Source organism: Dendropsophus ebraccatus, chromosome 12 (genome assembly GCF_027789765.1).
Source record: "Dendropsophus ebraccatus isolate aDenEbr1 chromosome 12, aDenEbr1.pat, whole genome shotgun sequence".
Lineage (NCBI taxonomy): Eukaryota > Metazoa > Chordata > Amphibia > Anura > Hylidae > Dendropsophus > Dendropsophus ebraccatus.
This window is the reverse complement of record NC_091465.1, coordinates 16,595,337-16,612,716: the sequence shown is the minus strand read 5'-3', so window position 1 is coordinate 16,612,716 and position 17,380 is coordinate 16,595,337. Positions and strand designations below refer to the sequence as shown.

At 41.8% G+C, this 17,380-nt stretch overlaps 2 protein-coding genes across 2 annotated transcripts in view; one reads left to right on the top strand and one right to left on the bottom strand.

Moving 5' to 3' along the window:
- KCNJ5 (potassium inwardly rectifying channel subfamily J member 5) overlaps positions 1 to 17,380 on the bottom strand; it is a 72,691-nt gene that overhangs the window by 35,565 nt on the left and 19,746 nt on the right. The window lies entirely within an intron of this gene.
- Positions 9,594 to 10,766, top strand: KCNJ1 (potassium inwardly rectifying channel subfamily J member 1). Its single transcript, XM_069947733.1, has one exon. It carries the CDS (start codon positions 9,610 to 9,612, stop codon positions 10,735 to 10,737), a length of 1,128 nt encoding a protein of 375 aa, XP_069803834.1. The 5' UTR covers positions 9,594 to 9,609; the 3' UTR covers positions 10,738 to 10,766.

The window sequence follows — 17,380 nt, the reverse complement described above, 5'->3', positions numbered from 1 at the left end:
TTGAGCGGAGAGCAGAGGCGTGCAAAGCAACACATTAAGAGTGTGAGGCAGACGGGATTCCGAACGGAGTCCGCAAAACAAGTTCTGCCCGCTTTTCTCGAATACTATTCTTCAGTGATAAAACCTGCCAATAAACTGCATGCAAGCCCGGCCTTAAAGTATAAAATTACTGGGAGAGAAAATAAAAATGGTCAAATTCCTCGACAATGCGAATGCAGACTAGACAGTCTAATAATGAGCCAGAGTTATCACAGGAGCTTAGATTGTTTGAAAATCTGGCACATCTTTAGACTGTCTAGCTCCCTTTCAGAAGGGTTGGCACATGCAATAAATAACCGCAGATGTACTATATCTGTTTTAGTTTAAACACAGCTCATCCGCTGCAGACAGATCTAAATGAAAGATTGCTGGATTGTGAGGCCAGTTATTTTTAGTCCTGCATAAATGATTTAATCAGACGACAAATGAGTGTTTTCTTGTTCGTCAGGTTATTGATGGCCCTTTAAAGGGAAAAATAATTTGAAACAAACATTACTCATTATTTTCCTTTGTAAAAGGCCCATAAAATAAAAAAAAAAAAAAAAGGCAAGCGGGCACGGGAACTTAATAAACAAAGTCTTCGTGCCTGAGTAGCGCTGCATCGGGTCCCACTGACGGCCACCAGCTGTAATTTTCATCTGGAATCCGGGTACATCACGTACTATTCCAGTTGCAAAGTGACACCTTGGCTGAGCGATTGCCTGCTCAGCAAGTCAGTGACAGGTGAAGTATCCCGCACCATTCACTGATTGGCTGACAGGCATTCGCTTAGCCGGGTGCGTGACGTTGCAGCTGGAAGAACTACAGTAGGGCAGCAGCTGTCAGTGAGACCCAGGAGTGGCACTAAAGGGCACAATGATAGGGAAGTATACACACACAAAAACAGAAGCTTAATTCAGTATGCACCACCAGCACCTGAATAAATAATAATCTCTGTTATTATAGAGAATGGACATAACACACTCATATTTCCAAGAATCCCGAGATCTGCTTGTTCCACCCCCAAGGCAGGATCAGCATAATTATACAACAACCCTTGCATAGTCAAGCTGCTACCGAGCAAATGATACAGACAAATAATTACTTACTCATTTCAAAGGTTACCTAATGAATAATTACAATCAGAAACTTCAACCATTAAGTCAATGACGTGTGTGTGTTAGACTGCTGGAACATAGTTTCACCATGGGAAGAAACATATGAAAAATTAACATTTCCTTTCATACTTGTTATTACCTATTTAGTCTCCTTCCCCCAATTCTGAGTTGTTGCTTTCTGACACAAAAAATCCTTGTGTGAGCTTTTCTCTCTCCCTCTCTTTCCCCTCCCTACTGAGACGGCTGATGTAAACAAGTCCCTATATGCAACTTTGTAGCAACTCTGTAATACAGGGAAAGATAATAGTGAGATCATCAGCAAATTGACCTCAGTTTAACCCTCCCAGTATTACAAAGCTACAAAGTTGCAGATAAAGCCTGACAGTGACTTATTTACATCAGCCGTCTCTGAAGGGAGAAGGGAGGAGGCGGAGAGAAAAGCTCACAGTTTTTTTCAGAACTGGGGGAAGAAGACTGATTAGATAACAACAAGTATGGAATGAATTGTTAGCCTCCCCATGGGCAGAAACATATGGAAAGTTATGTTTGAGTGGAATACCCGTTTAAGGAGATTTCATCTATTTTGCACACGTGATAGAGATTGCAATGGTTTTCAAAGAAACATAATAATAGAGTGCCACTGCAGTAATTTATACTTTGAAGCTTTCCAATCATTTGTAATATCAGTCATGTAAAAATTGATCAGAGTGGGTCACACTGCAATAACATAGTCTATGAAGCAAAAGATTCCGATATGCGGCTGGCTGGGGAGTGGAGTGCATTGCGGAACTCTAACCTCCCCGCCTGCATCTCAGTAAGTCTCGTCAGTGAGACCCACTGACATCAATAACTTTTGAAAAGTTTGACTACATATTTTTTATCCCTAAACTATGCCGCTTACCTGTTACATGTTTTCAATGTTAGGAACCCTTAGTATAGAATATTGATGACAATTAGAGTTAATATTTCTATTTGATATATACAAATTGTTAATGTTATGTAAAAAAAAAAAAAAAAAAAAGGACACATAATTGCTGACCTCAATTGTATACAGACGTATAATAGCTATAGCCAATTACTATAGTAATAGTTAGGTTACAGTTGCAGCCAATCGCTTTCCTCCATGATATAGGGGCAGGTAATCGCTGCAGCCATATAAACCTGGTCTGTAGGAAAGGATTGGAGTAGCTGGATGTGGCGAAGATTAAACTGGTGAGTATAGTCTGATTGGTTATTCTATTGTAGTCCTAAGTGGTAGGGAAATCTTTAAATAGGACAAACACTATAAAAGGTTTCTATATGGGGATTTGAGAAGAAAAGGATCAGATCCCTATGCTGGGAAATGACCTAGCTTTCATCATACTTGCCCTACCCTTTTGTCAAGTACAGAAATAGAACTTTTATGTATAAACATACGGTATACTGATTATTCAATACACTCCGTCCCCAAATAATTACATTAGGTATGCTGCCCCCAGTATTATATGCATATAAATAGGAGCACAACATTTTATATCTATATTTAGCGCATCACCAAGTTGTACCCTGGCAGCTTTACACATGCAAATCCGCCCAAAATACAGCATATTATACATGGTGACGGATGCCAAAGGATAACAAACTAAGATAATGTAAGAGTATATCTTAATGTCCTATATCCTTATATCTTAATGCAGAGAGCCGCTTGATATGCTAATTTAAGGTCCGCCTCTCCTGATGTTTCCCTCTCCTGGATAACACACAGGCCTCACTATCTTTGGTCAGCCTGCAATTGTAGAAATGTCAGAATACTAAACATAACTCATGATGAAATCCATATACAGAAAGCAAAACAGTAACCGAGCCGAACACAGTCTAGGCACTGAACCGGCGGGCTAACTAGATGTGCCGGTTTACGCCGCTGCTGTTCCGTTTGACTCATCCATGTTGATAAGCGTTTTGAAACTTAGATAAAACACTGATAAATACAAATGAAAATATTATACAGCGCAGATTCCCTCCTACAGATCCACAGGGCTGCAATACATTAGCCGGGGGCAGAAAAGTTTCCATAACAGAATGGAACTAGAAATAAGGTTTACTAAGGGAAAGGAGAGGCATGCCACATTAACTTGGTTAATAAGTATACTGGAGAGTGACGTATATGTACACTGAAGAGTTGGAAGTTTTTAAGGGTTTTATTTGTCTTTTACAAGTGAAGTCTTTGTCATAGAATGCATTATTTATGGAAGGAAAGGAAGATGGACAGAGTAATGATAGTGAGCAGGCTTACATGCACAGGCAGCAGGAGCAGGGACAGAGCAGCACAGGCAGGAGCAGGGCACAGAGTAGCACAGGCAGCAGGAGCAGGGACAGAGCAGCACAGGCAGCAGGAGCAGGGCACAGAGCTGCACAGACAGCAGCCAGAGCAGGGCACAGAGCTGCCCAGGCAGCAGAAGCAGGGCACAGAGCTGCCCAGGCAGCAGGAGCAGGGCACAGAGCTGCCCAGGCAGCAGGAGCAGGGCACAGAGCTGCCCAGGCAGCAGGAGCAGGGCACAGAGCTGCCCAGGCAGCAGGAGCAGGGCACATAGCTGCCCAGGCAGCGGGGGCAGGGCACAGAGCTGCCCAGGCAGCAGCAGGAGACAGGCACAGAGGGCACAGGCAGCAGGATCAGGGCACAGAGCTTTACAGGGATCAGGGGCAGCAGGAGGATATAGTGTGTGGACAGGCACAAAGTGAGAAGCATGAGCAGGGACATGTTAAGGAGCATAGCAAGGGGAAGGTACAGACAGGAACTGAGTACAGCACACAGAAAGAAGCAGGAGATTAATAACAAGCATGTCCTGGCTAGGCAGCATGTCTACAGGTTGGACAGTGGCACATGAAGGGGGTGGGGTATGATTTGTTCTGTGTGGGGACACACCCTTACCTGAACTCATGAACCCTCCTGATAACCACCTGCTGACCATGCACAATAGCCAATAGTGACAATACATACCTGACAATCTGGATGCTGTAAACAACTCCTGCTATGTCCTGAATTATGGTCTACAGTAAAAATTTGCGAAAGCATTTAGGAAACAGTGAGTTGCGAGTACAGTCAATGAAAGTTTCCTTAGGGTATATGGGGACCTTAAGGATGTGGATAAAGTCCCATTGTCACACTGGATCGGGAAGTCACTGCTGAGATCAATACCCTTGCGGCCAGTACATAGAATTCCTCACAAAAGGGAACATTACCTTTTCTATTCACACACTTTTATGGATGTTCAGTTTAAGGTATTTTGCTCGATTGTTATAAACTACACGTGACAGAATTTAGTGTAGACTCCGATACATATCTATGAATGATCAGTCTACACATTCCTAAATTATATGTTAGACTTGTACTTACTTCCTTGAGTCTCAGAGTACATGTCTCTGTATTTCCACAATACTCATCTCTCTAATTGCAGATTGTTTCCCACACCCAATTTATGTGTATCAATAGGGTAGTGACTAAATCCCATACCGCAAAGGGACCTCACTGGGTGCGCGCACACAGCTCCCAGGCAAGCCCCGCCCCGGCCGGATTTCATTGGCTGCTCCACTCCGGGCTTCCTATCAGTTAAAATCAGACCCTGCTGGACCCCCGACCCTAATCCGAGTGTTTAGTATAGCAAGGCTCGGCACAGGCAGAAGAACGGATCTCCCCCGCGCGATCGCATTGTGGGGGGAGATCCGTCCCACTATACACCAGGGATGCACGAATCAAAGCCTCTAAGTGCACTTAAGAGGCTTAATTAGCCGGCGCGGGACCCGCGCCGGCTAATAGAGGCACTGCCTGGCTGACATGTCAGCCGGGATCAGCGCCGCTCTGAACACCCCCCGCGGCACCATGACGTATCAGATACGTCATGGGTTGCTAAGGGGTTAAAGACCTCATGAGATAGAGATTGATATATGTACCCATATATACTGAGTGTATCCTATGCACTTTGCTTGACATAATCTTGTGTTGAGAATGAAATGGTTCGCCACAACAGATGCACTTTATCATTATTTTGTGATTTATCATTATACTGTGAAATAAACCATTTAAAGAGATATTGGAAGGTGTACAGCAGCCTTTCTACATGTTGAAGTTTGGAGCTGCACCTTCCTGCATCTCCTCCCTCATCTCTGTTTACCATCCTACCTGGGCTCTATGTTATGCCAACCATCTATGATTGACTATCTGAATGAATGGAATCAAGTGAACAGATGGTTAGACAGACAGCGTTCTCTTAAAGGGGTTGTCCAGCGAAAATCTTTTTCTTTTAAATCAACTGTTGTCAGAAAGTTATATAGATTTGTAATTTACTTCTATAAAAAAAATCTCAAGTCTTCCAATACTTATTAGCTTCTGAATGTTCTGCCGGGAAATGTTTTATTTTCAGTCTGAAAGTGCTCTCTGCTGACATCTCTGGCCGAGACAGGAACTCTGTCTCGGTTTTATATGAATCCCCATATATGAATCCCCAGTTTGGCATGACAGAGTTCCTCTGCTCTCTATGGGGAGGGGTAAGCAGCACAAAGGGGAAGACTGATTTTCCATCACACTCGCTCCCCAGGAGAGCCCCATAAACCGCGTTCAGCCATCAACTATTGAAAGTGTATGGGGACCTTTAGGGTCCTATTAGATGAAGTGATTTTAAATGATTAACGATAAACGATCGGAAACTAGAGCTACCTGAAATCGTTCACCATATTACACAGAAAGATAGTCGTTAGTTATGATAGTTACTAAATCTGATCCCAGCAAGAGAGCGAAAGATGTGGAATTACATTGAAAGTTTAAGGGTGCCTTCACACCTACCGAATTGCAGAGTAAATCTCGCTGCGAGTCAGGCAGGTCCTGGCAGTTCCCTGTCACTACATACACGCAGCGGTCTGAAAGACTGCTGCGAGTATGTAATTCTGCCGCCCCCTTAACCCCTTCTGCTCCCGCTCCACTGTGTATATACACATTACCTCTCCTCACTGCACGGGGTCCCGGCATCCTGCTCTCCCCGCCAACCAGTGTGTTGCCCAGCCACAGCCACCGATTGGCTGGGCGGAAGAGCAGGACGCCGGGACCCAGTCTCTAAAAATTATGCCGATCTTATCAATTATATAGACTGTAAGGTCTATGGTGCATAGAGGAATGTGGGCACAGGGGGAGAAGGTAAGTAAAAGGTTTCACATAAGTGTTTAGGAAACTTTGTTTTATATTGCAAACCTGTTTATTTTTAAAAAGTTAAATGACCGATTCAGCAATGTTGTTACCACAAAGCGTATAGGGAATACTGTTCTCTAAATGGTCTGATGACAGTAATACAAGGTTAATCATTAGGCTTTTTAGTAAGTTTGACCTTGTCCATGCAATAGATTACAAGATATAGTTAAATCAAGGTATGAAGACTTCTGTACATGGCACAGAGATTGTCTGGGACCTGAAAAGCCAAAGAGCACCAGGGTTATCCATAGGCTGTGTCTGGTACTCACTTAAAAGGGTTGTTCAGAAATTGCCAAAGATTTGTAGCTTACTCCTATTAAAAAGTCTGACGTCTTCCAGTACTTATCAGCTGCTGTATGTCCTGCAGGAAGTGGTGTATTCTCTCCAGTCTGACACAGTGCTCTCTGCTGCCACCTCTATCATTTTCCTATAGAAAACCTCTCCTGCTCTCCAAACTGGAAAGAAAACACCACTTTCAGCAGGACATACAGCAGCTGATAAGTACTGGAAGATTTGAGATTTTTAATAGAAGTATATTGCAAATCTCTGGCACTTTCTGGCAACCACTGATTTAAAAGATTTTTTTTGTTAACTCCTTTAAATGTAACACAGTGACAACCGTACTCTATGCTTGCTCACTAGAGGAAACCGGTGAAAACTGTGTCACAAGTTTCTCAGTTTCTCCTTGATAACATATGGCCTCCAGTATGTTCACCTTTGCTGTGGGATTAAAAATCAACTTTTAAAAGTATAGACAGTTTCACGAGACAGACTGAAACATTCATACTAGATGCAACACAAGGAGGGAAAAGTATCAAGATCGGTGCACTGGTCTAATATTAATCCCCCCCCATGCACTCTGCCGGATTTACTAAGCCTTTTTGTTTAGAATTCATGCGATAATAAAAACTAGAGATTCTGGAACAAAAAAAAAAAAAAAAAATGATGGCCCAACCAGCCCTGTAGGTGGAAAAATAAAAGCGCTATGACACTTAGAAGGCAAGAGAAAAAAAGCTAAGATGCAAAAATGAAAAATGGCCTGGTCATTAAAGCCAAAATAGGCTGTGTCATTAAAGGGAAACTATGAGCAGGTTTGTGCATACGACCATAACGATCAGCGTTTAGATGGTACGATATATCGTACGGAAATTCGTTTTGCGATCGCTTAAAGCCTATCTCACACATTGGTTAAATCTGTGAATGACTGTTCACATGGAACGATGTGCGAATTTTTTGCGAACGATCAACGACGATTTGAGAACCTGCTGAAAGATCAATCGTTGATCATTCGCTGCGTTTACACGTACGATTATCGTTCGAATTTGACCGTTATCGTGCAAACTCGCACGATAATCGTTCCGTGCAAACCCAGCATTAGGAGCACTGGGGGCGTTCCTTGTTTATCGCAAACGAGATTGTTTATCGTTAACCTGAAATTGTTCACCATATTACATAGAATAGTTGTAAGTTACGATCGTTATTGCGATCGTTACTATGATAGTTTATTCCTTCTGATCTCAGCAAAACAATGAACCATATGCAATTACACTGAACGATTAGCGAAAAAATGCGGAATTACAGCGAACGATTAGCGATAATTTTAGGTTCAGATCTGAATCAACGATAAACGACATACGAATGATTTTTCGATTGTTATTGTTTAAATTCAAACAATATAATATATAATTTTTCGCACAATAATCGCCCCGTGTAATAGGGCCCTAAGGGTCCTTTTACACATACAGATTTATCTAATGGGTTTTTGAAGCCAAAGCCAGGAAAGAAAAGAAATCTCAGTCTTTCCAATATGACTTGTTCCCTGCTCATAGTCTGTTCCTGGCTTTGGCTTTGAAAATCTGTCAGATAACGTGTTAGATATCTGTGTGTGTAAAAGGACCCTTAGAAAAGAAGTAGTAGAAGGATGGCACTCTGTTGGTTGATGGTGCTTGTTGTGGGGAAACCAGAAACACAGAGATAATCCTGGCACTCACAAATAATTTTCTTTAATTTATTCAGTGTACCTAATGTAGCTAAGCTGATAAAGGCCAGGCCAAAATGCGTAATGATGGTAACGGTTGATGCATCTGCACTGACTAAATGAAAGGAAATTATTGTTGAGTGCCAGGATTTTCTCTACATGACTAAGAAAAGACGACCGGCAAAGGAGAGATGAGGTACGCGGCTGCAGGGAGGCGTTTTCCTCTAAGGGGTTGAGGTGTCTATTTAGGGAAGTCTTAATTTTAGGAAAAATTATAAGATAGTAAAACATGACCATCTGTAACAACATGAGGTTATTTTCTTGGCTTCGGGAGGGGTACAAAAATGCAACCTATGGCATTGCTGAACTGGGTGCATATTTATCATTATACGCCATTGCGATAAGAAAACCAGAAGTACTGGTGGAAATGCCAAGCTCGTGCCTTCTGTTTAAATGTAATTATGGGGAAAATGCTTCATGTGAGCTAACTAGTTAATCTAAATTTAACAAAGGTCTATTTAAGGATCTGTCAAATAATCTAGAGGAGAATCTAGAGTAGATGGCCAACATAGACAGGAGAGTAGTCACAGCAGTAAATTATCTGCCATTGGAAAAGCTTTCACAGGTTAACCTTATGGAGTGGTTTTAGTAAAACGTGATCCCTTGTCATCTTCTCCCTTTTACCTGGAGAGTTACTTCTCAGATCACAGACAGGATAACCATTCAGACGAATAATAAGTGTTATGTAAGCAAAAGACTCCATTCCACAAATACACGCCAGACTTACTAAAATAACCATTAACCTGTCTCAACAATCATTCAGATGTACAGTAAACGTTTATCCAAAGGGTTTTATTGGGCCCTCCCCGATGCCCAGTCCACATGGAGAAGTAAAAATATAACTTAAGAACTGATCTTAGAACTGACTGCATCACTAAGTCCAGAATTGCAAACTCTACAAGGAAACTGATAAACTACAAGAAACCTATCATTATGCTAGGGAAGACGTTATACTTTTAACATACAATGGAGATCCAGTAAGGTAAGATACCATCCCAAAAGGGAAAGATTACTGATGCTTATTCAAATGTTCTCTGGATAAACAGGAAGAGCAGCAATTCCCAACACCTTTTTTTTTTCCTCTGGCATGTATCCCAGAGGCTTATATATTGCATGAAGTAATTGCTGATCCAACACACGCTGCGGTGCTGTCTTCAAGTGACAATTTATCAGACCAATATTGTCTTTTACTTTGCAGGTGGAGTTTACTCTATGCCAGAATGCTGTCCTACCTGAGAAACAAACTGAACATCCACATCAAGGAAAGCAAGCGTCGACGGGCGAGGCTGGTGTCCAAAGATGGGAGATGCAACATCGAGTTTGGGAATGTAGAAGAACAATCTAGGGTGGCTTTCCTGGCTGACATTTGGACCACTATTCTGGACTTGAAATGGAGGTACAAGATGTTTGTCTTTATTTCCGCATTTCTGGGAAGCTGGTTCTTGTTCGGTTTGCTGTGGTACGCAGTCGCCTACTTACATAAAGACCTTCCAGAATTTGATCCCCCCATGAACCATACCCCATGCGTTGAAAATATTAACGGGTTGACTTCTTCCTTTCTCTTCTCCTTGGAAACCCAAGTGACCATTGGTTACGGATTCCGTTGCGTAACTGAGCAGTGCGGTACGGCTATATTCCTGCTGATTGCTCAGTCGATTTTGGGGGTTATTATTAACTCTTTCATGTGTGGAGCCATCCTAGCTAAAATATCAAGACCCAAAAAGAGAGGCAAGACTATAACTTTCAGCAAGAACGCTGTTGTAAGTAAGAGAGGAGGAAAGCTTTGTCTCCTCATTCGAGTGGCAAATCTACGGAAGAGCCTTCTAATAGGGAGTCACATTTATGGAAAACTGCTAAAAACAACGCTCACGCCAGAAGGAGAGACCATCATTCTGGATCAAGTTAACATTGAATTCATAGTGGATGCTGGAAATGAGAACCTTTTCTTTGTGTCTCCGTTGACGATCTACCATATTATTGATAAAAACAGCCCTTTCTTCGAGATGTCGGCAGAGACTGTAGTACAACATGATTTTGAGCTTGTGGTCTTTTTAGACGGCACAGTGGAGGCAACAAGTGCTACTTGTCAGGTCCGTACATCTTACATTCCTGAAGAGGTGCTTTGGGGATTTCGATTTGCTCCAATTGTGTCAAAGACAAAGGAAGGAAAGTATCGTGTAGACTTCAGTAACTTCAACAAGACTGTCGAGGTGGAGACTCCACATTGTGCATATTGCCTCTATAATGAGAGGGAAACCAAAGCGAAGCTTAAGGAGGGCTATGACAACCCTGCCTTTACGGTCACAGAGATTCCAGAGACTGGTGAAGCCAACGATACTCAAATGTAGATGTTCAATTTTTTTTTTTCTTTTTAAAAGTGGGTATTTACTTTTGACAACTTATAAGTCCACAAGGACTGATTGCTTGTATAACTTCTCTGTGAGAAAGCCAAATGTAGCAGGTCAGGTCTTTAAAAATGTCTTATGAAATGTCACTTAAGCAGATAGGATCTTAGCTGTACGGCGTAAACAAGAGACGCTCTGAGTCACTACAGAGGAAGACTGCTTGCAGGAATCAACTATACAGTATCGGAGTATCTGCCTTTGCAAGATATCTACATATATTTATATATTGTGTAAAAAAAATGGTTACATGTATTTTATAGAATAAGTATTTTTGATAGTATGACAACAATAGAAAATTTTCAATTTAAATAGAACACAAACTGAAAGTGCCTACATCCACATACATACTGGTCCAGATTTACTAACATTGTTAGGTTTCCAAAATCCCTACACATTAGGATTTAGTTGCTTCTCCTGCTAGATTTAGACTGCCCTTAGTTTATTCGGATGGTTGTTCCCATGTGACTTTGTACTTGCACCAATCACATCACAAATTTTTTAGGATTCAGTTTTCATGTTGGTCAGCTAGGTGAAAAGTACATGCACAATAGAACTGTAGGAAAACCCTTAGTAAATATGATCAGACACCTGGAGAAAAAAAAAGTCATCCGTTTTTTGGGTTGCCGAGCTTCTTTGTTAGTGCAAAATCAAGAATAAGCCCAATATAAACACATGATTATAGATGAGCGAACCGGGTTCGAGTCCATCCGAACCCGAACTTTCGGCATTTGATTAGCGGGGGCTGCTGAACTTGGATAAAGCTCTAAGGTTGTCTGGAAAACATGGATACAGCCAATGACTATATCCATGTTTTCAACATAGCCTTAGGGCTTTATCCAACTTCAGCCGCCAACGCTAATCAAATGCCGGAAGTTCGGGTTCGGATGGACTCAAGCATGCTCGAGGTTCGCTCATCTCAACACATGATATACCAGGAAAATTCTGAACATACTAAAAATAGGAATTAAAAAAATAAAAACACATAACAGGCTTTCTGTTCAGTAAATCTCGGCCATTGTGTTGATCTGCTATACCTCACGCAATAACACTGTATTCTTAAATGGGAACTTTCAGAAGGTTAGACCAATCTAACCTGCTGTTGGCCCCCTAATGCGCATGAATGTCTCTTACCTTCCTGTTACCTTAGCAGTGTAATCTTCGGTCTGGAGCACAATTAGGCGCACTGCCCCACCCCAATCGCACCTAGCCCGTCCACTCCTTCTAATGATAATCAATGTGGGCCAGACCGGCGTGCGTGATGGGGGCATGGCAGTGCTCCTAACAGTGCTCGAAGCTGTAGATTAAACTGCTAACAGCACAGGAACAGCGACGAGGAGAAAGGTAGGAGACATACCTTCTTCCTCGGCGCCCCATGCGCATTAGGGGGCTATCAGCAGGTTAGATAAGTCTAACCTGCTGATAGTTCCCCTTTAAATGCTGGTCCTAATCATTTCCAGGTAATTCCAAGCTATAGTATGCACTTATGTATAATTAACAAAAAGAAAAATAATATATATATTCCAACGTTGGTATTATGCATTTCTGCACTTCTACTGGGAGGAAAATGTAAATCAAAGCACTTTAGGTATCCAATAACATTTTATATAGGTGCAAATTACTTTTTAATTACAAGATGTCCTTAAAAAATAATAAAATAAAGAGATGATAAATATTCTATATGAACATGACATTTCATATCGTTCCACGGTGATAACAGATCGCAGAAGGGTAAGAAAATCGTAATGGAGTTGGAGGTCTTCTTGTCTTATATCATCTTCACAGGATAAATAAAACCAGAGATGGGGAACCTTCAGCCTTCCGGCCAGGGGAGTAACTACCACTGTAGCAGCCATAGCAGCTGCTATTGGGCCCACTGCATCAGGGGGCCCTGTTACCTGCTCCTGCAATACACTGGGCCCCCTGAGCGGTTATCATTTACAGCATTAGGTGGCCAAGTGGGCCTCCCAGGTTCTGCCAATGCCCCTTTAACTGCAAGCACTCCTGACAAGCCCTTGCAGTTTTGACTAAACTTGACGACTTAGTGGTCAGTTAGCAAGGGGGGGGCCCAATCAAAAGTTTGCTATGGGATCCAGCCATTTGTAGTTCCCCTCCAGTCTCCAGCTGTTGCAAAACTACAATACCCATCATGCCTGGAAAGCCGAAGGCTGTTCAGGCATAATGGGAATTGTAGTTTTGCAACGGCTGGAGGGCCGAAGGTTCCCCATCCCTGAATTAAACAGACAGACAACACAAACTTAGTACTAAGTGGTGTCCTGGGATCAAACCTCACTGAGAGCAACATCTGTTTGTGTGGGTTTTCCCCATCACACCGGTAGTTTTTTTTTTAGCTTGTGAGCCCCAATGGGGACAGTGACCGATGTAATGACTAGTTCTGTACAGTGCTGTCACTAAATAAATCAAAGAAATGTTAACAGCATAAAAAGTAAAAGGCAATTAATAAAACAAAATACTTCCTGATCCAAAGATAGAAGCGTCACAGAGTTATCATTAGCGACGTGAATAATCCAGAATGTCACTGATGCATAAACATGAAGGTGCAGGATCAGCAAGACAAGGGAATAAAGATTGTACACTAACCACCTTGTGCCCAGCAATGGAATGATTCTGGGAAATATTCCATGGTAATCAGAAAAGATTTACTCTCCTGATAAATTAGGAGATTATATACGTATAAAGAATTTTTCATCATTGTTACTATGGGTACAGAGTCATCAGCAATCATACAAGCCCGGCACATATACACATCATAGCTGTATACACTGCATATTGTGAGGCTGACAATCCGTTCATAGTCACCGACTATTAAAGACTATTCATTTCCTTTTGTCATCCTTAAAGCATGACGGCTCTCTAAATTATATTAATAGCTGAACATGTTTCGATATTGGATTTTTCCCAAACTAAAACCAAACTGATAAAATATTAGCTCTGATCCATCCTCCTCCATCTGTCATACATACCTATGGCATAAATGAAGAAGAATAAGAGCCAGTAGAATGATGATGTCATGGGTCATGTCTGGGCGGCATAGTGAGTGTGCTCTGGCACAATACAGCACTTAATGCAACAGGAAGCCAAGATGCCAAGAAGATGGAAAAGTGCCGACACTTCAGAGAAAGGTGATTATAAACACAAGAACAGCTGCAGCACGCAATAGATCAAACATCTGTTGAGATATATTATATTATATATACACACACACACACATACATACACACACACACACACACACACACACACACACACACAGAGTATATGTTTCCCACATCCACCATTGACACCTTTGGCAATTATTGGCCGTAACGGACCGATAATCGCTTGTGTGATAGGGCCTTAAGTGAACGTTGCAGTTGTTACTTTGTAATAAACTATTTCCAGGTCAGACCATCCTTATAAAGTATACACAGGCAACCCACGAACCAAAGTCTCATTTGAGTCGAAATGTTACTGCACTGCTGTTGGACACGGTCATCCATCATTCTTTTTCTACCTTCCAATTCAAGCATGCTCAAATCCAATTGTTCTGTATTTCAATAACAGTGGTTGAAAAAGTTGGATTCAGCCCTAGGGAGTCCTGATAAAGACTACCTCCCTAGGGCTGCATCCAACTTCTTCAGCCATCGGTATTCAAATGCCGACAGTTCGAGTCTGATCGGTTGGCATTTGAATACTGAATATAAGCATGTTCGAGTTGCACTCACCTCTAATAAGGACAGAGCCCACAACAATGATATCATATAATCCTGGAGCTTGTATTGCAACATTTTCTGAGATAGGAATCTGACCCAGTTGTGTGATAACTGTAAGACACAGCTATTAGGGCTGCAGATTACTTAAAGTGTCACCGTCATTAAAATTATTTTTTTTTTTTGCTGAAATCAATAGTACAGGCGATTTTAAGACACTTAGTAATTGGGTTTATTAGCCGAAAAATGAATTTTTATCATGAAAAAGCAGTTTGAAGCTCTCCCCCATGTCTTCACTGTTCTCCTATGGAGAGAGGGAAATGAGACACCAAAACAGGACAACAAAGAGTTAATTTACAACTACATGACTGGCTATCTCCTCTGAAAGTCAGCACTGACCTCTCTGACCTCTGAATACAGCTGTCACCCAGCTCTGTGCTTGTAATCATTTGTTCTCTGCTCTCCCTGATGTCCCTCCTCCCCCCTCCCCTCTCTATAGAACAGACAGGTTGTGTCTGATGCAACAAGTCACAATTTCCTGATATTTTGCAGTGAATGGAAAAGAGGGAGGGAGGGGGGGGGGGGGGGCTGGGAAAAGTCTTTTTAAATGTAGATAAATGGCATATTTGCCTAATAAACCCAATTACAAAGTTTCTTAAAATCGCTTGAAATATTGATTTCTGCCCTTTTCTCTGTAGGACCTCGGACGAAAGGAATGGAATACGGAGTATAGATGCTATGGCTACACTTGCACTTTTTAACTGGGTTTTCAGAGCCCTGATAGGACAGATTTTCATGTTTTGGGGAAGCTTTGAAAACCACAAGAATGTATGGTAGAAAACCATGTAATTTTTCTATATACAAAACATAAAAACACAACTATACAAATTTCTGGGAATTTCACTGACAAAGTTTTTAGGTATATCTCATACCAGTAGCAGCTCATAATTAGCATGATTGTTTACCGCTATACCATATTCAATCTGGAACACGTCCATAAGATATAATACCAATGTCCCCTAGGTGCAGGTTCCATCACAGAGACCCCCACGCTAATTGAGATTGGGGCTCTCTTATCGATTTGTGGCCATTGGAGGTAGTCAGGTAGCCAAAAACAGCTGAATAGGGCAAGTAACTCAACATGAAAAACTACTAAGGGGCTACGATGTTTGGACAACATCTATTAAAGTCAATAGGAGTAACGCAAATAGCATAAGATAGCAAGTAGTAAAGAAAGCTGCGGGCACTCACCGATTTGTTGCGATTCCTCTTTATTTCATTATGGGTAAAATGGATACATACATCTTACGGGACGGCAGAGGCCACGATCCTACACAGACAACATTCTCATGACGGCCATTTCGCCCGTAATAAAATAAACAAGCATCGCAACAAATCGGTGAGTGCCCACAGCTTTCTTTACTACTTGCTATCCAAGCATTGTATCTATTACAAGAGGTGCACCCCGATGCGACTCACATGCTACTCCAGAGTAAATCCAAGGTCCATTCTGGTGTTGGTGGAAGTAGTACCAGTGATCTTCTCCAGACTTAGCTAAAGCAGGTAAATTATGCTATTTGCAATTTTAGGCTTCCTACTCACCTCTAGTGGCTGGGAGTTAGGCTGAGGTGGGAATACCTCTCTAATGAGTGATCGCAATTCCTTACCCACCCTGACATTAAAGGCTCAAACATACTTATGCACTAGAGGGGATATAGCTACAGAACATTGTGTAACCCAACATCTTAAAGGGGTCCAGGATTTTTCAATAAACTACCACTGCATTGACTTATGTAGGTGTCATTTTTTGAGCGTCCTTATAAAAGGATCTTTTGGCATCTGCTAGCATTCTGTACCTAATGTCAGAGTCATTCTAAATTAGTAGTTTAGATATACACGGTACAGTGCAGATGTGGTTTTGCAATTCCCTGCCACTGCCCATACTGCTGGCTACTAACCATAGCAGAGCTACCTCTGCACTGCGTTCTTGTCTGTTCATGGTGCTGTGTTTATCTAAACCGCTTTACTGGATGCCATAACCAATGCTATGTCTTTGGCATTAGGTTCACATCTGGCATTTACAGATAAACAGCACAGACGCGCAGTGCATCTATGCTAAGCAGCTACTGTATACAGAAGCACCAACAGATGCCCAACAGTGGCATCCATCACCAAACGGCTATATTGGCATCCAATGTCATGTAATGCCGTTATAGTATATGGGTAATGCTACCACTGAAGACATCCATTGCAGACTCTGTTTTGATGGATACAAAGCAGCATGGCTTTACTGAGGGCCGATCATGTCAGACTAATCTTATTGATTTCTTTGATTATGTCACAAAAGTGTTGGATGAAGGTAGCGCCGTGGATATCGCCTATCTGGACTTCAACAAAGCCTTTGATAAAGTTACCCATAAAGAGCTGATAGAGAAGTTGGAGAAAATTGGACTTAATCCCTGGATAGTTCAGTGGATTTGTGGTTGGCTGAAGGATAGATATCAGAGGGTTGTCGTTAATATATAATATTCCGAGCAGAGATTAGTGGTGTGCCACAGAGTGATGTGCCACAAGGGTCTGTTCTGGGTCCTATTCTATTTGATATGTTTGTAAGTGACATTGGAGAAGGTTTGGTAGGTAAGGATAGTGACATAGGAGAAGGTTTGGTAGGTAAGGATAGTGACATAGGAGAAGGTTTGGTAGGTAAGGATAGTGACATAGGAGAAGGTTTGGTAGGTGAAGTTTGTCTGTTTGCTGACGACACAAAAGTGTGCAATAGGGTTGATATTTCTGAAGATGTCAGTAATATGGAAAATGATTTAGCTTTGCTAGATACGTGGTCCAAACATTGGAAATTGAAGTTCAATGTTTCCAAATTT